The sequence below is a fragment of the Somniosus microcephalus genome, chromosome 13 (assembly GCF_052327205.1).
Source record: "Somniosus microcephalus isolate GS21.2 chromosome 13, FLI_Smic_1.0, whole genome shotgun sequence".
Lineage (NCBI taxonomy): Eukaryota > Metazoa > Chordata > Chondrichthyes > Squaliformes > Somniosidae > Somniosus > Somniosus microcephalus.
Window position 1 is genome coordinate 191,967,561 of NC_140999.1, and position 21,985 is coordinate 191,989,545.

The following is a 21,985-nucleotide window of genomic DNA, read 5'->3' on the forward strand; positions in this document are numbered from 1 at the left end:
GCACTATTTTGAAGAAGAGCAGGGGAGTTATCCCTGGTGTTCTGGGGCCAATATTTATCCCTCAACCAACATCACTAAAACAGATTATCTGGTCATTATCACATTGCTGTTTGTGGGAGCTTGCTGTACGCAAATTGGCTGCCGCGTTTCCTACATTACAACCATGACTACACGTCAAAAAGTACTTAATTGGCTGTAAAGCGCTTTGGGACGTCCGGTGTTCGTGAAAGGTGCTGTATAAATGCAAGTCTTTCTGTCTGTCTTCATTGATCTCACCATGGTACAAACCTGCTCTTTTCTCTTCCAAACAATTTAGCCCACATCTTCCCTCTTTCCCCCTTTGCTTTCTACAAATTAAATGCAAGCAGATCTTTTGTAAAAATAATTGCGGTCACTCAGTACAAATGACTTCACTTTGTGTAAACTGTTCCAACTCCCAAAAGTAAAGAGTTTATTATTCAAAACCATTTCCTTAACTGGTTTGTAGAACTTTCTGTTTGCTACAGTATGGTACAGATTTTCAAGACTTTATGATCACAAACCACATTCAGTACATCGAGCAGAATTTACCTTTCATTGACCTGGTTTCAAGAAAACACATCTTATCATTTATATTTTATCATTTCAATTTATATAGATACACACTTTTCTAGTACAATGATATATTGTGATAAGATCAGAGTTTGTTTTCAAGACAAGTTTTAAAAGTACATGCTGTTGTGACCCAGCCTAAATGCACCTGGTTTTCATTTCCACCGCATGTTAGTTGCACAAATTCCTCGTTATTTTAAATCGTAATGATTGCGTTAAAATGTTAACCAGTGCACTAAAAATATCACACAAAGAAAAACTAAACTGAAAGAGTTATCGAAATACGGGATAAGCAGCTAGGTGGGGAGTTTCAGTGCGCTGGCTGAGGGAGAATCAGCGGGTGAGATTCCAATCTCGGCCGTGCTGTCGAGGTGAGGCCCCGAGAGATGGCTGGCTGCTTTCTGGTGGAAGGGAAGTGGCGGTCACGCTCAGCCACGGTCATCTGCCGAGCAACCAGTTGCGAACGAGGACTGAACAGGGTACAGTTGCAGATTTCCTGTCCGCTCTCCGAGTCAGCAAGACTACAGGACAACGGTGCGGAGCAGAGACTCATTAGAACAATTAGAGCAACTAAGCTGTGACGATTCATTGTTTACAAAGATAATACCTTCGTAACTCTTCCAAATGTTGCAGCTGTAGAGAATATTGCAAATGCAGCTCTCCCTTCATATCTCGGATAAGCGGATGGTCCCGTATATTCACAATCACGTGTGAAACTACAAGCCAGAAATTCCAGGTATCACAGTGCCTTTAAATCCAGCTCAGGAATTTACCTCAGTTGCACTGTCCTCCAGTAATAGTCAGGGACGGCATTTTCATAACTGGCTCAGACACATTCAATACTTTCTCAAGACGTCTCTTGCATTTGGTACGATCCGTGCAAACCCCCTTCTTCTTAATTCTCCAATTCAGTCAGATTTTCTCTTCTACCGATGACCCTGAATTTCTGGGCTGATTCGACAGCTCTTCTAGTTTCTCCAAATCATTTTCCATGGAATCTTTTCCAGCAATTACATGAACTAAACCTTCAGTCACATGGAGTCTAGCTCTCCTGGGGAGCAGATACATAAACGTAAGGACGCTCAGCAAAAACAAACTTCACGGCATTAAGAAACTGTTGATAAAACAGATTTACAAGAGAACACTGTATGATTTGTACAGGTTCAAAATGGGTAATTAAAAACTAAAAATGCTGGAAATGCAATACACTTGAAAAAGAAAGAGAGGTTAATGTTTCAGGTGGGAGCCTTCTGTTCGAAGGATCAAAGCCTGAAATATTAACCTATATGAGGGAAGAGGAAGAATACATTTTTAAAAATACATTATTTTGTAAGATACGTTGCAAAAATTTCTCCTCCATCCTATTCTAATTTCAGTGATAATTTTGTGATCACAAAGTTACAGATTCATACCATTCTTCCAATTTAAGTTGGTAACTCTCTTGCCGTTCTCTCCGTATCCGTTCTCGGACGGTCTCGCCGCTAGCTTTCTGCACTGCCAGGATCAGCGCCCCAGCTGGAACCCTGAAAGACAAGCCAGCGGAGCGATTCATATACAGCATTCAGCAGCCCACAATCCAAATCAGTGCCAGGTTACAGTGCAACCTTACTCTAAAAGTAGGCTTTAAATCTGTCATAGCTTGATGGCCTTTCTCTTGTCTTTGGGTGGCTCGATCTTCAAGCTCTTTATATAAAAAAAAAAAAAAATGAACTACAAATTTGGCAAAAGCAGAGCTCTGTCCCCTCAGCAACCTCCAGATGCTCCTCTTAGGGAGATATCTGTACAGTGACAGAAACAGTCGTCGCAGAGAACGAGGTGAAGGGAAGAAGATTTGTAGTCAAAATAGGCAAACAAGAAAAAGCCCCTCGGGCAAGTGCCTTCAACCACGTACTATCTAGATGCAGATGTTGCTCATTAATACAGAGTCCAGTCCGGAAGACTGGAGGCGTTTTTATATTTCTGTGTTGACTTTGGGAGAGCAGTGATGTATCAGCTCCCAGTGTCACGCTCTCCAGCCTACACCCCCTACCCAGTGGGTCTCTCTGCTTCCAGAACGAGGCAAGTCAGCAAACCTGCAGCTGACAGCAACCTGTTGTATAGTTTGTATATAAAGAGAGACAGACTTACATTTCTACAGCACCTTTAACAACCTCAGGACGTCCCAAAGCGCTTTACAGCCAATGAAGCACTTTTGATGAGTAGTCACTGTTGTAATGTAAGAAACGTGGCAGCAAATTTGCACACAGCAAGATCTCACAAACAGCAATGACTACATGACCAGATAATCTATTTTAATGATGTTGGGTGAGGGATAAACTCCCCTGCTCTTATTCGAAGTAGTGCCGCGGGATCTTTTACGTCCACCTGAAGTGGCAGACAGGGCCTTGGTTTAACGTCTCATCTGAAAGACGGCACCTCCGACAGTGCAGCACTCCCTCAGCACTGCACTGGAGTGTCAGCCTAGCTTTTGTGCTCAAGTTCCTGCGGTGGGTTTGCTGCTTACTGAGTCATGGCTGACACCTATGTAAAAATGACTTCAGCAAATAATTAAAAAAAAATGTTTTATTCAAACCTGAATTATGCTATTTTCTTCCAGGAGACACAATCTTAAAGTTAGAGCTAGGCTGTTCACGTGTGAAATCAGGAAGGACTTTTTCCACATAAAGGGCAGTAGAAATCTAGAACTCTTTCCCCACCCCCCAAAAGGCTGTGGATTCTGGGGGGGTCAATTGAAATCTTCAAGTCGGAGACGGACAGCTTTTGATTAAGCAAGGGGTATCAAGGGATCGGGATCAAAGGCATGTGGATGGAGTCGAGGTACTGATCAGCCATGATCTAACTGAATGGCAGAACAGGCTCGAGGGGCTGAATGGCCTCCTCCTGTTCCTAATGTTCTTGAACATGAGGCTTATAATGAGGAGCTATGTATTTTTAAAACACATAAATATTAAATGATATTACATAATAATTAACCTCCAATCATCTATGAACTCACCCCATCACTGCGCCAATGGCTGTCCCTGCTAAGAATCCACCCAGTCCAAGATTCATCCGGAATATTCCTCCTGTGATTGCTAAAAAGGCAAGAATCTTTTCACATTAGCTCAGAGTGACAAAGCAGATCATTTCAATAGATAAAACATAACTTCAACCTGTGATTCCAGGCGCACGTGGAGTGTGAACAAACACCGCTTTTGTGACTGTGTTTGTTCTGCTCTGCTCGCTGGGTCCAGTTCTCTCACTGTACAAGGACCAAACCGGACATTACAGCTGAGCCACACAGACCACAGGGTCCTAGGTTCAACTCCCAGTCTGTGCCGAGGTAGCTGATCGGTGGCGATGGGAGGGAAAAGTGGCCGAATTTTTTTTTTAAACAACCAATTCAGCCAAGCTTCCTATTTCTTGGTCCCTGTTGGAAGGTGCATGGATGTCCCTGGTCGGACATGCGCGCTGGAAAGGATCAGGTTTGAGCTGTGATACTCCCACGGTTGAATACTCAGCTGGCACTCACTGTCTAGCCTCACCTATGAAGAATTGCCATTTGGGCAGGCTCCTTCGGGGAGTGGAGAGAAAGCCAGTCGATCAAGAGCGAGGAAGATAGAGAACACAGAGATGTTTCCACTGGTGGGCGAGACCAGAAGTAGAGGATATAAATATAAGAGAGTCACTAATAAATCCAATCAGGAATTCAGGAGAAACTTCTTTACCCAGAGAGTGGTGAGAATGTGGAACTCGCTACCACAGGGAGTGGTTGAGGCGAATAGTATAGATGCATTTAAGGAGAAGCTAGAGAAGTACATGAGGGAGAAAAGAATAGAAGGTTATACTGATAGAGTTAGATGAAGAGGGGTGGGAGGAGGCTCGTGTGGAGCATAAACACCGGCTCAGACCAGTTGGGCTGAATGGCCTGTTTCTGTGCTCTGAAAAAAAAAAAATATGTATGCAGTCCCACAGTTAGAATACTGTAACTTCTAAGTAGGCTCTCACCTCCAGCTGCAGAGTAATGTCTCAGTAGATTCTGATCACGATACACAGACAGACCTGTGCTAACTGTACTGTTTGGAAAAACAACAGGGAATTAAGAATAATTAAATAGATAAATAAATGTGTAATCACATCTATGCACCCCGTCAAGAAAAAGCAAAGCTGCACTAATATACCATAATAACTATACGACTGCAGCACAGATACAGCCTCTCAGCAGTACTAAAGTTCTATAATATATAATTACTATACGACAATCTTTTAATTCTATGATGCTTTTAATTTCCTTTCCCTATTCTCTCAACATTTCCCATCTCATTTTATAATATTTCTTCTTTACAGTATCCTTTGCATCTTATTTTACTTCATTTCATATACATTTAAAATCATGGGGGAAAAATTGTGTCGCGCCTTTTAGCGCCCTGGAAAAATTAGCACCCCCGCGGCCGAAATTCAGTGGTAGTGCCCCAAGAGGGAAGCGGGTCGCTACTGGAAGCACCCCGCCTCCCTCTTGGGGCGCTGCGAGTGAATATCGCAGCGCTACGTGCTGCGGTATTGCAGGCCTTCCTCCCCTTCTTAAAGGGAAGGGGCCTTGCGCAGTGCGACCCGGGGCCCAGCTGGGCAACCAGGGATCAGAGTGCTGACAAAAGAGCCCGGCACTCAAGAGAAGTACCGGGCTCACGGAGCGCAGCCGGCACTCCGTGGGGGAGGGGGGGGCGGGGTCAGGAGGCCGAGGACAGCAACGGAGGCAGGTGTTGGCAGGCGACCAGCAACAAAAATGGCTGCCCGGCACCTCGCCTTTAAATAGCACCGCCCCGGCCGCAGGGAGGCCCCCCTGACCCCGTTGGCCATAGCGTCCGACGGTAAGTCAGGGGGCGCTACCGAAGATCGCGGCCGGGGCACTGTACACGACGATGATGTCATCGCCGGCGGCACAGCGCCGCGGGGTGCTAACGGTTAGCGCCGCAGCTAACCTCCCGCTGCATTTTATAGGAGGCATTGGCGACGCCGCGCCCGGGCGCTAGTTGCTTTGTGCTCCGTTGTAACGGGAGGCGCAAAGCAACTGAATTTTCCCCCCCATAGAGTCATAACAGCATAGGAGGCGGCCATTCGGCCCACCGAGTCCGTGCCGGCTCACTGTAGAGCAATCCAGTCAGTCCCATTCCCCCGCTCTATCCCCGTAGCCCTCCAAGTTTATTTCCCTCGAGTTTATTTTCCAGTCTCCCCTTGAAAACATTGAGGCCTAGAAATTGGGTTGGGGCGCCAAAGTGGCGCAAAAGTCACCTGAGCGCAGGATTTAGCGCAGCGATCGGAGTGATTCCGATCGGCAGAAATTCAGTTTCAGTGCCGCTCGAGGGAGACGGGGCGAGGCTCGAGGCGCTCCGCGTCCCTCTTAGGGCACTGAAACTGATTATCGCAGCGCAACGTGCCGCAGCGCCACACGCTGCGGCACGGCACGCTGCGGTACTGCAGGCCTTCCTCCCACTGTTAAGGGGGAGGTGCCTGCAACAGCGCGATCCCCGCTCGCGAGTGCCGGCAAATGAGCCCAGCACCAAGGAGAAGTGCCGGGCTCTCAGGAAACAGCCGGCAATGCCGCGGGGGGGGGGGGGGGGGGGGTTAGGAGGCCGGGGACGGAGGTGCTGGCAGGCGGCCGCCGAAAAAGTGGCCGCCCCGCACCTCCACCTTAACTTGCGCCGCTGCCGGCACAGTAAGGCCCCGTGAACCGGGCGCGGGTAGTGAACGGCGCAACTGCGCCGTTCGCTACCAAATATCGCGAACGGGGCACGAATGGGGCGCTGCGCACACCGAAGACGTAATCGGTGGCAGCGCAGTGCAAATGCCTAACGCCACCATTAGCGCCCCTACTGAATATCGCGGGAGACGCAGCCAGTGGCGCTACAGCCACTGACTGCCTCTTTAGGTGCTAACAGGTGGCACTACTCACCCAATTTCTCCCCGAGTGTCTCCGCTTCCACCACTTCCGTCGGCAGCGAATTCCAGGTCCTCACCACTCGCTGTGTAAAAAAGTTTTTCCTCACGTCCCCCTTGTATCTCTTGCCCAAAACCTTAAATCTGTGTCCCCTAGTCCTTGTACCATCAACTACTGGGAACAGCCTTTCCCCGTCTAGCCTATCCAAACCCATCATAACCTTGTCCACCTCTATCAAATCACCCCTCAACCTCCTTTGCTCTAATGCAAACAAATCCAGCTTCTCCAACCTGTCCTTGTAGCTAAGATTCCCCCATCCCTGGAACCATTCTGGTAAATCTCCTCTGCACCCTCTCAAGGGCCTTCACATCCTTCCTAAAGTGTGGTATCCACAACTGGACGCAATACTCCAGTTGTGGCCTAATTTTAACTTATTCTCTGGTGTTACAGTAGAACTAATCTCCATTTGTGAGCCGAGACCAAAATCACTGAAATAAGGCCCTGGACTGGCTGAAAACTAGATCCGAAGGCCAGCTCTTTAGACAATCAAAGTCGCAAGTTATTGACGTTTGACCTGGTCACATAACTAAAATAATCAGGCGAAACTAAAGAGCACTGTGTCTTCCGAGTGCTGTTATACTGATGGCCCAGGGGAGCGGCCTCCTCTGAAACAAGCAGATAGCAGCCTAAAGTTTAAAAACTGTTAAAGGTCGGCTGCCAATGAACACAATTTATGAGGTCAGTTGACCTCACTGAGATTACTCGGTTATTCAGTTATTGTCTTGAGAACAGCGACGCCAGGATTGCCAGATCTTAGAAAAACATCTTGAAAGAACACATACAATGCTATTTACCACCTTGTAGGACATGTTGACTTTCCCGCTTGTATGGAGACCAACAATGTAGTTCTCCGATTCCTCCACCACACACTCTATAACAGTGGCTACAGGAGTAGCCCACGTGCAATCTGGAGCTGCTCCATTAACTCGATATGTAATTAGCACTTTGGACTGGCTTGGAGTTGCCTGACCCAAGAAAAAAAACCACTGGCTACCACCGCAGTTTCTGCAATCGGTAGCGATTTTCCCCTCGATTGGCCCACAGACCAATCCAAAGAGCTGTTTCACATTAAAGTCAATGGACTCCACCTGAGCTGCCGGTACCATCTACCGCACCGGAAGCGGCTGAGGTGGGACGCAAAGGCCAGAAATGACCGTGGCCACCACAAAATGAAGATATTTCCTGGAAGGCTGTTAAACAGCGTTATACAAGAGAGAGAGAGAAAACACTACAGAGACACATTAGGATCTGAGGCAATGCGGGGCAAAGTACACTTAACGGAAAGTGTGGATCCATCCTTTTCTTCTCTTTAAAACACCTTTCACATTGAATATAGCAGCCAAGCAAAGGCACTGTAATTGCTCTTTACTTATGTACATATTCAGGCTTGGGCTGATTAGTGACAAGTAACATTCGTGCCACAAGTGCCAGGCAATGACTATCTCCAACAAGAGAGCATCTAACCACCGCCTCTTGACATTCAACGGCATTACTATCGCCGAATCCCCCACCATCAACATCCTGGGGTCACCACTGACCAGAAACTTAACTGGACCAGCCACATAAATACTGTGGCTACAAGAGCAGGTCAGAGGCTGGGTATTCTGCGGCGAGTGTCTCACCTCCGGACTCCCCAAAGCCTTTTCACCATCTACAAGGCACAAGTCAGGAGTGTCAAGATTGCCCATGCTTTACCTGTATACTACAAGCACCTTTAGATTAAGCGCTGAGATATTTACTTAATATTTCGCTTACTTGAATATCGCCACAAATGCGGTCACTCTCCAGCTCCAGCGCCAGCCATAACGCACGAAGCCCCGGACGGCAGCGTTTTGTGCTGACCTCTAGTAGAAGAAACAAACAGCATTGATGCAGGGAATCAGAGATGGTGCTCAGTCACATAGGTTACACCAACTGCTCACTGTTCCACACACATGAAAAACAGATCCCCCAGGTTCCCATAGAATGTATTCTAAATTAATTTGCTGCACACTGCATGAGATCACTTGCTAAACCTACAGCTACTTGGCCAGTGGTAATGTCAATAGTGGTGTCTTTCTGAAACCCAGGGTAGTACTGGGACCAATGCCACAGACAGGACTAGCAGGACAGCAAACGTAACTAGCAGTTATCCTTTTGCAAATCAATCTTATGCAAAGCTTTTCCTTTGCATCCTGTTACTTAGTTTAACGTTACAAAAGAGGGGGATTCCCATTACACTCACGCATATTGCTGGATTCCACGCTCTACCGTGAGTGGCTCAATGAAAAGCAATCACAGTGCCTGCTCTATTAGGACCCAGCACTTGGAAGAGCGCAAATTACAAAAGTAAAGGCCCTTCAGCCAATACACTCTGTCCAACAGACCATGTGTGATTTGAACACTCCCAAACCACGGGCACTAAACAGCCACGTGGAAAACTTCCGGATTTAACAATAATACTGTAATGCTGTTCTTTGAACTGAGTGGAAACTACAGAATCTCAGTCTAAGATTATTCCGTACATTATTACTGCTCCATAAGTCAAAGGTATTTAACCTGTGATATTCTCATGATGCCAACAAGCCTGAAATAGCTTTCAGTGGTGTAGCTGATTATATCTACACACGTCTCCATAATTTTCATAAACAGATCTCTGTGCCAGGTTTATACCCTGCCAGCAGTGACTACATTTAAAGGGAGGGTAACTGTAGCTAGGAAGAGGGCTAGCGGGAGAGAAAGGCAGCGAAAATGGATGTTTTCTTGGATTGGGGAGATGCAAGTAGCGGTGTGCCACAGGGATTGGTGCTGCCTGGGACCCCTTTGGTTTTCCATTTATACAAATGATTTAGGTGCAGACACAAAAGGACTGATACTAAAAAATTGCTGCTGATACCAAATTATGGCGCCTGGCAAACTGTGTGGAAGAACACAGGACATCTTGCAGGTTAGCAGACTGGTCAGATAGGTGGCAGATCAATGTGGAGTCGTACATTGTGGGGAGAAAGAGTGAAAGGAAGTGTAGCCTAAACGGCAAGGCTCAACAGAGTGAAGGAGCAGATACATAGATCTTAAAAAGGTAGGAGTGCGGCTAGAAAAGGCTTTAAAAATGCAACTGGGTTTCTTTCTCTCTCTCAATATATTATATATGGCGTTGAGAAGGGAGTACATTCATTTCTACAGAGTTAGGTTAGACAGGTCGCAGATCAGCCATGATCTCATTGAATGGAGGAACAGGCTCGAGGAAGCTACACCACTGAAAGCTATTTCAGGCTGGTTGGCATCATGAGAATATCACAGGCTTATCTGAGGAAGGATGTTCTTGCCATGGAAGGAGTGCAGCGAAGATTCACCAGACTGATGATACCTGGGATGGCAGGAATGACGTATGAGGAGAGATTGGGTCGATTGGGCTTATAGTCGCTGGAGTTTAGAAGAATGAGAGGGGATCTCATTGAAACTTATAAAATTCTAACAGGACTAGACAGACTAAATGCAGGAAGGATGTTCCCGATGGCGGGGGAGTCCAGAACCAGGGGTCACAGTCTAAGGATAAGGGGTAAGCCTTTTAGGACAGAGATAAGGAGGAATTTCTTCACCCAGGGAGTGGTGAACCTGTGGAATTCTCTACCACAGAAGGCAGTTGAGGCCAATTCATTAAATATATTCAAGAAGGAGTTAGATATATTTCTTAAGGCTAAAGGGATCAAGGGATATGGGGAGAAGGCAGGGACAGGGTACTGAGTTTGGATGATCAGCCATGATCTCATTGAATGGCGGAGCAGGCTTGAGGGGCCGAATGGTCTACTCCTGCTTCTATCTTCTATGTTTCTATGAGGGGCTAAATGCCCTCCTCCTGCTCCTCTGGTGCTTGCCCTCCCCAGGAGCGAAATGGGCAGATTGTTCCATCTGCTTGCCAGGATGGGTGGAGGGGGTTTGGAGGAGAAGTTTCTTCTGTGCAGCTCAATGAGTTTGGGGTTACAATTGCCCCAATGAATTTGAAACCCAAGTCTGACTCACAAAGGGGTTTGGGACTCTCAGAAATGCGTGGGGACGTCCTTAGCGAGGGGACTTCCCGCCACGTTGGGAGTAGTTAAGCTTGCATCCGAGAGTCGGCCCGATTCCTTGATGGTTTGGAAGTTGTTGGGGAATGATGTGGTGATTTTTTTTCCCCCTAGAGTAGGATCTCATCTGATATTCTGTGCTCGGGCTCATCAAGCTCCAACTCCATGAATGCCTAGGCTTGCACTGATGCTTGCTACCAGGGGTTCTTTCACTAAGGCAAAGAGGAGGGGAGTTAAGGGGTGCTCTTGCCTGGAGCCTCCATTGTAGGGGGAATGGGAGGGAATGGAGACCACTGGTGCACAGTGGATGAGGCGTTTAAGGATAGGATTTTAATCCACTTGCCCGAGTATAATGAACAGGAATTCCCACTCCACTTGGATAAATGCCTTCCAACAGCATTTATACATACATAATGCAGTCAAGCAGAGTCAGCATGGTTTTATGAAAGGGAAATCATGTTTAACAAACTTGCTGGAGTTCTTTGAGGATGTAACAAGCAGGGAGGACAAAGGTGAATCAGTGGATGTGATGTATTTGGATTTCCAGAAGGCATTCTATAAAGGTGCTACATAAAAGGTTACTGCATAAGATAAGAGCTCATGGGGTTGGGGGTAATAGATTAGCATGGATAGAGAATTGGCTAACTAACAGAAAGCAGAGAGTCGGGATAAATGGGTCATTTTCCGGTTGGCAAACGGTAACTAGTGGGGTGCCACAAGGATCGGTGCTGGGGCCTCAACTATTTACAATCTACGTTAATGACTTGGATGAAGGGACTGAGTGTAATGTAGCCAAGTTTGCGGATGATACAAAGATGGGTGGGAAAGCAAGTTGTGCAGAGGACTCAAAGAATCTGCAAAGGGATATAGACAGGCTAAGTGAGTGGGCAAACATTTGGCAGATGGAGTATAATGTGGGAAAGTGTGAGGTTATCCACTTTGGCAGAACAAAATAAAAAAGCAAAATATTATTTAAATGGAGAGAGATTACAAAATGCTACAGTTCAGAGGGACCTGGGGGTCCTGGTGCATGAAACACAAAAAGTTAGCACGCAGGTACAGCAAGTAATCAAAAAGGCAAATGGAATGTTGGCCTTTATTTCAAAGCGATTGGAGTATAAAAGCAGGGAAGTCCTGCTACAACTGTACAGGGTATTGGTGAGACCACACCTTGAGTACTGCATACAGTTTTGGTCTCCTTATTTAAGGAAGGATATACTTGCATTGGAGGCAGTTCAGAGACGATTCACTAGGTTAATTCCAGAGATGAGGGGGTTAACTTATGAGGAAAGGTTGGGCCTATACTCATTGGAATTTAGAAGAATGAGAGGTGATCTTATTGAAACATATAAGATACTGAGGGGGCTCGACAGGGTAGATGCAGAGAGGATGTTTCCCCTCGTGGGGAAATCTAGAACGCGGGAGCACAGTTTCAGAATAAAGGGTCGCCCTTTTAGAACTGAGATGAGGAGGAATTTCTTCTCTCAGAGGGTCGTAAATCTGTGGAATTCTCTGCCCCAGAGAGCCGTGGAGGCTGGGTCATTAAATACATTTAAGGCGGAGATAGACAATTTTTTGCAAGATAAGAGAGTGAAGGGTTATGGGGAGCGGGCAGGGAAGTGGCTTTGAGCCCAAGATCAGCAGGCTCGAGGGGGCCAAGTGGCCTATTCCTGCTCCTATTTCTTATGTTCTTATATATACGATGGTTTCCACTTCTTGATCAGGCGGAAACTACATCTACTGTGTGTGCGCACCACAATAATCAAAAAAAGAATTAACGGGGAGGTTAGAAAATATGTACTTACACAGAGGATGATTAGGATGTGAAATTGTCCATTATTGAAGCAAGGTACATAAATTCTATTGAAAGAGAATTGATTGCGTGAAGAAGAGGAATGAATATTAAAGGGTATATGTGAGTGAGCGGGAGAGCGGGATTAGACTAGGTGGCTTGTGGAGAACACCAGTGCAAATTTGCTGGACTGAATGGTCCATTTCTAGACTGTAACACTCTGATTCTATGGGGCTGGGTAGATTTTAACTCAGAGAGGTTGGGAGATTTTTTTTAAATGCAGAACATTCGCAGGACATGCCCATTAAAAAAAATGTTTTATTTATTCATTCATGGGATGTAGGTGTCACTGCAAGGCCAGCATTTATTGTCCGTCCCTAGTTGCCCTCGAGAAGGTGGTGGTGAGCCGGCTCCTTGAACCGCTGCAGTCCGTGTGGTGAAGGTGCTCCCACAGTGCTGTTAGGGAGGGAGTTCCAGGATTTTGACCCAGTGACCCGCTGTATTGCAGTGGTGGAAACTGAATCCATAATAATACCTATAAAAGGGAAGTAGATAAATATTTGAAAGAAAAGGATGCAGGGAAAAGGGCAGGGAAAGGACTAAGCAGACAGCTTTTTCAGAGAGCCACCACAGGCGTATGGGCCTTATGAAGGCATCCCTATCATTCACTATTCCTCAATGGAGAGGAGAAAGACTGCATCTTCTTCACAAGCCTGTGCAATGACACCAAGTTGGCTGCTAGGAATGCAGGTGTGCAGCTTGTGATTGGCTGATTCTCCTACTTCCATTCACTCTGTGCCTGATCTCCGCCAAATCGCACAGCAGAAAATAAGACTCACAGGGTGCACTGAAGGTATTTTCTGCTGTTTATCACTGTCCCTCCTCTCCTCACCGGGACAATTCCTTTATTTAAAAAAAAGGCACCTCCGGATTTCTTGCACAATTCTGGAGTTTCAAACCCAACGAACTCACCACAGCGTCCATGCGATTTTTGTACACCTCGGCTTGGCTCTGCTCGATGTAGCGGATTTTAGCATGTTGGGCAGCGGGAATGCCACCATACACCATCCCAACACATGCAGCTACAATGGCACTCTTCCAGATGTTAGTTATTTCCTCGGGATACCTCTTCATCTCACTGTGTGCGTAGTACACATATTCAATTACACACAGTCATTTCACAACACCTACCCATTGCTCAGGCAACTGCATTTTTATTTTAAAAAGAAACGGTGTGTTGTCAAACCGAAGGATGCTATCGTCGGGAAATTAAACACTTTATATTTCAATCTCACCAGGTCAGGTATAGCATGATTAAATACAGAATAAACCTCCCTCTACACTGTCCAGACAATGTACTTCAGAAAAACATCCCTAATGCACCAAGGTGACACTTTCCCCACTCCAGCCGTCCTTTGGCCTTTCTGGTTGAGATAGCCAATTTGTTGGTAAGTGTCGCCAAATTAATGAACATCCTAGGTCAGGGTACAACCATTCAAAACAAGAACTAGATCCTAGTGAGAAGGGCGGTGGAAACATTGAACAAGATTGCATGGATAGCGGCGTATTGCCCAGAACAAAGAGACTGCTCTACAATACAGCCAGTCGCTCTCTAAAGATGCAGAGCACAGGCAATGAAAAAGGGCACAAAAATGGTGCAAGGCTTTGAGATGTGGGGTGTGCAGAAAACCCCCCAGAGGCTCAAGGGCTGAAACAGTAGTAAAGAATGGGCGATTAATTCAGGAGAAACTTCTTTACCCAGAGTGGGGAGAATGAGGAACTCGCTACCACAGGGAGTGGTTGAGGCAGATAGCAGAGACGGATTTAATGGGAAGCTAGAGAAACACATGATGGAGAAAGGAATAGAATGATATGCTGATAGGGTGAGATGAAGTAGGGTGGGAGGAGGCTCGTGTGGAGCATAAATGCCGGCACGGACCAGTTGGGCCGAATGGCCTGTTTCTGTGCTGTAGACTCGATGTAACTCGATTGGAAGGACAACAATAATCAAAAAAAAAAGGAATTGCAACATTTAGGAAGAGAGCCAGAGTGGAATGAGACCACAAGGCAAGACGATCGTACTGGGAGAAATGAAACAGCAAGGACCAAGAGGAAGTGTAAGGAAAGGCAACTGCACGATACAAGGTACAGACTGGCACTGCGCAAGGCAGGCAATGTACAAGGGCACCAAACCTCACAAGGACGACACTGGAAGGGGAAATGGCAGCGGAGGGAACATTTTGCGCAATGCTCAGAAAGGTTGAGACTGCCCGGGTGTTTTCAAATGCTCCTTGTACCATCCCCACAATATTCTCTTCTACAATTCTTGCCTCCTTGTCACTTACCTTTCCAAGGAGACTTTTATATTTTTAAAAATGACATTTTGTCTGGCTTAATCAACAGAAACTAGTTGGATTCATACTCACTCTTGATCAAACAGCTCCCGGATTCTGTCCCACCCAGTTTCTGGGACTTGGGGAGTGCCGATATATTTTGGCAGCTTCTCAGCCTGCTTTCCCAAGTCTTCTGCTGCATGGACTCGAGGAAAGCGGAACATTTTTCTGAAATAGCAGTTCTGATAGATCTGTAGAATGCCCGTCACCTGACTACTCCGTGAGGTAGGTGCAAGTTTGCGGGCTGACGTATCATTAGTCGCCCCCCATTCCTCTTTCATCTCCATGTGCAATGACTCACTACAAATCAACAACACAGGAATTAGCTAAATCTTATTACCGAACAGCCGATTTATACCACCCACCCCCCACACCCAGGTTCCACAGGTAACACCTTCTTTACAAGGGGCCGCTGGGTAACATTATGGGAACAGATCACTCACTCACCCCTAAATCGGTGAGAGGTGCTTGGTGGGGAGACAGTGACTACAAAAATAGGTTGGGAGAAATCAGAAGCAATAATCACAAATGTAAACATTTTTTGGAATGCTCTGCTGCATTGGTCTGCAGCAGAAGAGCAGGGGTGCTCCAACACACTGCAACATAGATTGCGAGGTTGCTAATTCACTGTTGCAGTTCCTCATCCTAAGGATTGCAACCGGAGCCATGTGTCATTAGGAAGAACTGCTGTTCTCTATTACAATCACCTCTCTTCCTGAATGGGGGTGGGTAGAATCAGCAGTCAAGTCATCCGAGAACACTTTTGTCCACTTCCAATAACTTGAGAGCAGCAGCAGTAAAGGTTAGGGAGTAGATTACCTACTGGAGGTTGTTGTGGCATCAAAAGTAGAGGGGGAAAAAAAGACTATGGGGGCGAAATTTGGCCTCAGTAGCGCCCCGCCGAATTTCTCAGCGGGCGCCCACTCGGGCGATAATCCCTTTTCGCCCCGTTAGCCCCCCCCCCCTCCCAGATGCACTAACGACGGGCGCAAAGGAGTCAAATTTCGCCCCCTATATATTTTGCTCAACACCCAGCCCCGAAATCCTTGTCAAATCGGTGAATGAAAAGATTTAAACCTTGGATTTAGGCAACTTAGAAGGGTAACAGAGGAAACACGGCATTGACAAACAGAAATATAAGAGCAGTATTCCAGCTATAGGTGTTCCAGGATTGATCAGTCACATAGCATGCAGCTCTTTTAACTGGTAGAAAACCATTACAAACACCCCTCTTTCTGCAGACCAATCACACACCAGCACATTGGTTGTGGGAAAATCTGCCCCGGCCTGTCGCTGGAGACTGGTTGTGAGAGACAGCAGCTGTGTAAGAGTAAAAAAGAGATGTACGTATAAAACATGCAGCGTATAAATTGGAGTTGGAGATATTAATGATATTCCTGCCTGCTTCTTTAAAGTAAATGGATTAACGCCTGTTTAAACAGACTAGCATTTCTGTTAAAATAGCGGACAAGGAAATGCTCACATAACGCACTAGGCGTTAGTCTGCTCATACTACCAATATTAAGTTTCTAAATCAAACAGTCGTATATTATAAGAAAAAGCTCTTCACATAGTGCCTTATGATCTTCATTAGAAGATGGCGCTCCTTATCGCCTTAACCTCGTGTCATTTGCTATCGTGTGCTTTTAGAGCCATGATCTAAGGTACTGCTTTGGATAATGGGCATCAGGTATGAACACAGGAAATTAAACATGATAACCATATGTGGAAGGTATGTTGCACGTTGTTTAATCCTTCACCTCCAAAATAAAAAGTAGGTACATTCGGTATACAGGAAACTTTGTGATATCCGGCACCGACGGGACCGAGCTGTTGCCGTCCCATCAAAACTGCCGGACAAACCAACGCTAATGTTGAAACATACGGAGCCGTATCTGGCAACAAACCCTACAGCTTCTAAACAGTCAGCCGTACCTTGCAAGCGTCTCTGTAGCTTAGCAACAGCTTCAGCGAGACCTTGCAGAGCCTGACTGGTGAAAAAAAAGCAACAAAAAGAAAAAAAACCTAACGAAACAGCTCCTGATTTTTGCCAGTGGATCGAGCATTCTGGACAGTTAACCTCCGGATAAACCAAAGTTTCCTGTATCTTCAACTACATGATGCCAAAAAGTGTGCACACTCATAGAATCTTACAGCGACAGGAGGCGGCCATTCGGCCCATCGTGCCTGTGCTGGCTCTTTGAAAGAGCTCTCCAATTAGTCCCACTCCTCCTGCTCTTTCCCCATAGACCAGCAATTTTCTCCCCTTCAAGTATTTATCCAATTCCCTTTTGAAAGTTACTATTGAATCTGCTTCCACCGCCCTTTCAGGCAGCACATTCCCGATCATAACAACTTGCTGCGTAAAAAAAATTCTCCTCATCTTATGAAGGAATAAGCCATATACCTATTCAGAAAAAGACACCATTCTATGAAAGAACTCTGGCCTTATTAAAACATGACAAACTGGGTTTGGAAATCTGGAAGCCTCAACAATGGAGGGAGAAGCTGTATTGTTAACAGCATTCAGGCTATTGAGATAAGATAAGTTGTTGACACTCAATCAATAACCTTATTGAAACAGAAGGTTAAAGGCTCCTGATAGTCTGAATCTTTGGGAAAAAACAAAGGTTCACCCGGTATAAGATGTTCTAATTTACGCTTCGTAAAAAGGCACAAACAGAAGGCCTTAGTAAAAATGACATCAAATAGAAGCACCTGCCGTCACACCATTTTTTATGGTAAACTTAGGACACCTAGGGTAGAGACATAATTCTGTATTACTACCAGCTGAAGTGACTGTAAGAATTGCAGAAGTCAGCAGAAAAATGACTAGAGATAATTTGCTTACATCAGCAGAAAACCTTAAAGGAATACCACTGGAAAAGGGTATAAATATTGAACTCTCAGATAGGATACTAGACTCGCTGTAAAGGGGCAAACCGATTCTCGGCTTCAGAGGCCGGCTCTGTACGTCTACAACTCTTTGTATCTCGGGGATCAACAGTACTGTATTTGATTTTGGTGGATATTCTGAATAAACTTTAAGAACTGTAAAACTGTAGCTAAGTTAAGATTTGAAAATAAGGATCTCTGATAAGATTGTAAAGCTTTCTCTTTTTGGAACTGTTAATGTTGCGATTGACTCACCAACTGTAAAATACATGTTGGTTCTTTAATAAATCTATATATTTTTAGAATTGTCGCACATAATACTTCTATATCAAACTCGCAAACTCAATCTCTGTACACTCTTTGGTGAGGAGTTGCAGAATTCTGGGGGAGTTTTCCAGACCCTCATAATATCCAGAACGTTACAGTCTAGTTAAACTTATTAAAAGTGCTATCTGGAGGACGGTAACATTTTCAGGTTGTTCCTTTCCTTTAGGAGAGATAGTCTGGACCTTTAGACCCAATTAAGCGTCTTTAGGATTTGGCTACCTCAAACTTCAGTTGACAGTGAACGTCTGAGGAATACGGCTGATCCGGGGTAGCCCTAAAGGGGCTAGGACTAGTAATAATCCCTTCAATCTCCCCTCTGGTTCTTTTGCCAATGATCTTAAATCTGTGTCCTCTGGTTACTGACCCTCCTGCCAGTGGAAACAGTTTCTCCCTATTTACCCTATAAAAACCCCTCATAATTTTGAAGACCTTTATTAAATCTCCTCTTAATCATCTCTGCTCTAAGGAGAACAATCCCAGCTTTCTAGTCTCTCCACAGAACTGAAGTCCCTCATCCCTGGAACCATTCTAGTAAATCTCCTCTGCACCCTCTACAAGGCCTTGACATCCTTTCTAACATTTCCCAATCTCTCACCATTTAAAAAATACTCTGCTTTTCTATTTTTCCTACCAAAGTGGATAACTTCACATTTCTCCACATTATATTCCATTTGTCATGTTCTTGCCCACTCACTTAGCCTGTCTATATCCCCGAGGCCTCCTTGCATCCTCCTCACAACTTACATTCCCACCTAGCTTTGTATCATCAGCAAACTTGGATATATTACATTTGGTCCCCTCATCCAAATCATTGATGTAGATTGTGAATAGCTGAGGCCCAAGCACTGATCCTTGCGGTACCCCACTAGTTAAGCCTGCCAACCCGAAAATGACCCATTTATTCCTACTCTCTGTTTTCTATTCCTTAACCAATCCTCAATCCATGCTAGTATATTACCCCCAATCCCATGAGCCCTAATTTTGTTTAATAACCTCTTGTGTGGCACCTTATCGAAATCCAAATACACATCCATTGGTTCCCCCTTATCTATTCTGCTAGTTACAACCTCAAAAAGCTCTAACAGATTCATCAAACACTATTTCCCTTTCAGGGAGTCAGTCGGCCCACTCCCGCTACAGACGCTGTGCATCGGCGCTGATGAGTTCGGCGAGTCGGCGGGGAGGCAGCAGAAGCAGCGATGGAGGCCACCACGACCCGCTGTAGCACGGCGGCCGGCAGCTCCCCGGCGGGAGGCTCGGAGGTCGAACCGGTAGGAGGGGAGGCGGCCAGCGGACCGAGGGCGGGAAAAGCAGGCCCTGGAAGGTCGGACACCGTGGGAGGCTCGGAGGTCAGACCGGGTGGAAGGAGAGCCAGGGAGAAGCAGGCCCCGGGACGTCGGTACCACGGCGGCTGAAGATTGTCGGGCAGGAGTGCGGGAAAGGCGGAGCGAGGCGAGAGCGGACCCTATTGTGATGGCGCCGATGAAGATGGCTGCCGTCCTTGCAGGCTCCGTGCGTACCAGGCAGCTAAGTGTCCTTTGCTGCTTGGTGCGCTCGGCTCGTTAAGAAAAAAGCATTTCACTGACTGGATTTCACTTGTTGTATTTGGTTATGTGACAAATAAAATTGAAATTGAATAAATCCGTGTTGACTCTGCCTAATCTTATTATTATTTTCTAAGTGCCCTGTTACCACGTCCTTAATAACAGATTCTAGCATTTTCCCTACTACTGATATCAGGCTAACTGGTCTGTAGTTCCCCGTTATCTCTCTCCCTCCTTTCTTAAATAGTGGGGTTACATTTGTTAGCTTCCAATCCGCGGGAACCGTTCTAGAATCTATGGAATTTTGGAAGATGACAACCAATGCATCCACTAGGATGTAGGCCATCAGGTCCAGGGGATTTATTGGCTTTCAGTCCCATTAATTTCTCCAGTATTTTTTTTACTAATGCTAATTTCTTTCAGTTCCTTATTCTCACTAGACCCTTGCTTCTCCACTATTTCCAGGAGGATTTTTGCATCTTCGTCCGTGAAGACAGACACAAAGTATTTGTTTAATTTCTCTGCCATTTCCTTATTCCCCATTTCTCCTGTCTCAGCCGGTAAGGGACCCACATTTACTTTCGTTAATCTTTTCCTTTTTACATACCTATAGAAGCTTTTAGTCTGTTTTTATGTCTCTCACTAGTTTACTCTCATTCTATTTTCCCTTTCTTTTTCAATTTCTTGGTCTCCTTTGCTGAATTCTAAAATCCTCCCAATCCTGAGGCTTACTACTCTTTTTGGCAACATTATAAGCCTCTTCATTTGATCTAATATTATCTTTAACTTCTCGTTAGCCACAGTTGGACCACTTCTCCTGTGGGGTTTTTGTGCCTTAAAGTAATGTATATTTGTTGTAAATCATGTATTAATTCTTTAAATGCTAGCTATTGCTTGTCTACTGTCATACCTTTTAATGTAGTTTCCAAATCTACCTTAGCCAACTCGCCCCTCATACCTACATAATCTGCTTTGTTTAGATTTAAGACCCTAGATTTAACTAAATCACTTGCAAACTCAATATAAAATTCTATCATATTATGGTCACGCTTCCCTAAAGGCCTCTTTACTACAAGGTTATTAATTAACCCTTTCTCATTGCACAATACTAGATCTAAAATAGTCTGTTCCCTAGTTAGTTCCGCAACATACAGATCTAGAAAACTATCTTGCATACATTCCATGAATTCTTCCTCCACACTATTACTGCAAATTTGGTTTGCCCAGTCTATATGTAGATTAAAGTCCCCCATGATTACTGTATTACCCTTGTTACATGTGCCTCTAATTTCCTGATTTATACTCTGCCCTACATTACAACTACTGTTTGGGGGCCTATAAACAACTCCCACCAATGTTTTCTACCCCTTGTTGTTTCTTAGCTCCACCCAAACTGATTCTACTACTTGATTTTTGGAGCCAAGATCCTTTCTCTCTACTGTCTTGATCCCATCCTTTATTATAAGAACATAATCGGAGCAGGAGTCGGCTATTTGGCCCTTCGAGCCTGCTCCGCCATTCAATAAGATCATGGCTGATCTTCTACCTCATCTTCACTTTCCTGCACTATCCCCATATCCCTCGATTCCCTTAATATTCAAAAATCTACCGATCTCTGTCTTGAATATACTCAACAACGAGCCTCCACAGCTTTCTGCGGTAGAGAATTCCAAAGATTCATCAACCTCTGAGTGAAGAAATTTCTCCTTATCTCAGTCCTAAATGGCCGACCCCTTATTCTGAGACTGTGACCCCTGGTTCTAGACACTCCAGCCAGGGGAAACATCCTCCCTGCATCTACCCTGTCAATCCCCCTCAGAATCTTGAGCACATAATCTAGGCTGACACTTCCAGTGCCAGTACTGAGGGAGCGCCGCACTGTCGGAGGGGCAGTACTGAGGGAGCGCCGCACTGTCGGAGGGGCAGTACTGAGGGAGCGCCGCACTGTCGGAGGGGCAGTACTGAGGGAGCGCCGCACTGTCGGAGGGGCAGTACTGAGGGAGCGCCGCACTGTCGGAGGGGCAGTACTGAGGGAGCGCCGCACTGTCGGAGGGGCAGTACTGAGGGAGCGCCGCACTGTCGGAGGGGCAGTACTGAGGGAGCGCCGCACTGTCGGAGCGGCAGTACTGAGGGAGCGCCGCACTGTCAGAGATTCCGTCTCTCGGATAAACCAAGGCCAGTCTGCTCTCTCAGGTGGTTGTCAAAGATCCGCACCATTGCCCTGGGCCAAGTGACCACACTGGGAAGCGCTTTGGGCCGACCCGGGAGTCGAGCGCTCCGTTCCCGAGCTACAATCACCTCAGAGGTTTGGAGCCACTGTCCGCCATTCAGTCCCGCAGAGCCGCCGCACTCTCGCCCGCCAAACGCCGGACACCGAATTATCTCAGGTGGCAGGCCCGCGGCACTGCGCAAGCGCAGGGGACAGC

The 21,985-nt window shown here is 46.0% G+C and overlaps 1 protein-coding gene and 1 long non-coding RNA gene across 3 annotated transcripts in view; one reads left to right on the plus strand and one right to left on the minus strand.

The window, feature by feature from the left end:
- The window catches only part of LOC147108921 (uncharacterized), a 58,114-nt gene extending 38,458 nt beyond the window's left edge, over positions 1-19,656 (plus strand). The window contains exon 2 of the long non-coding RNA XR_015080687.1: positions 19,128-19,656. This is a non-coding gene — a long non-coding RNA (uncharacterized LOC147108921). The remainder of the gene's footprint in view (positions 1-19,127) is intronic.
- Positions 428-21,983, minus strand: timmdc1 (translocase of inner mitochondrial membrane domain containing 1). Of its 2 annotated transcripts, none has more exons than XM_086005874.1 (9): positions 21,858-21,982; positions 16,048-16,113; positions 14,827-15,093; positions 13,373-13,538; positions 8,321-8,409; positions 4,579-4,646; positions 3,587-3,665; positions 2,004-2,114; positions 428-1,642 (listed from the first exon to the last, which is right to left on the minus strand). In XM_086005874.1, exons 1-9 carry the CDS (start codon positions 21,884-21,886, stop codon positions 1,504-1,506), a joined length of 1,014 nt encoding a protein of 337 aa, XP_085862000.1. In that variant the 5' UTR covers positions 21,887-21,982; the 3' UTR covers positions 428-1,503. The 2 variants fall into 2 exon arrangements, with proteins under 2 accessions (XP_085862000.1, XP_085862001.1); XM_086005875.1 differs by having other exon boundaries at positions 1,600-1,705; positions 21,858-21,983.
- Positions 21,984-21,985: the final 2 nt, after the last annotated feature.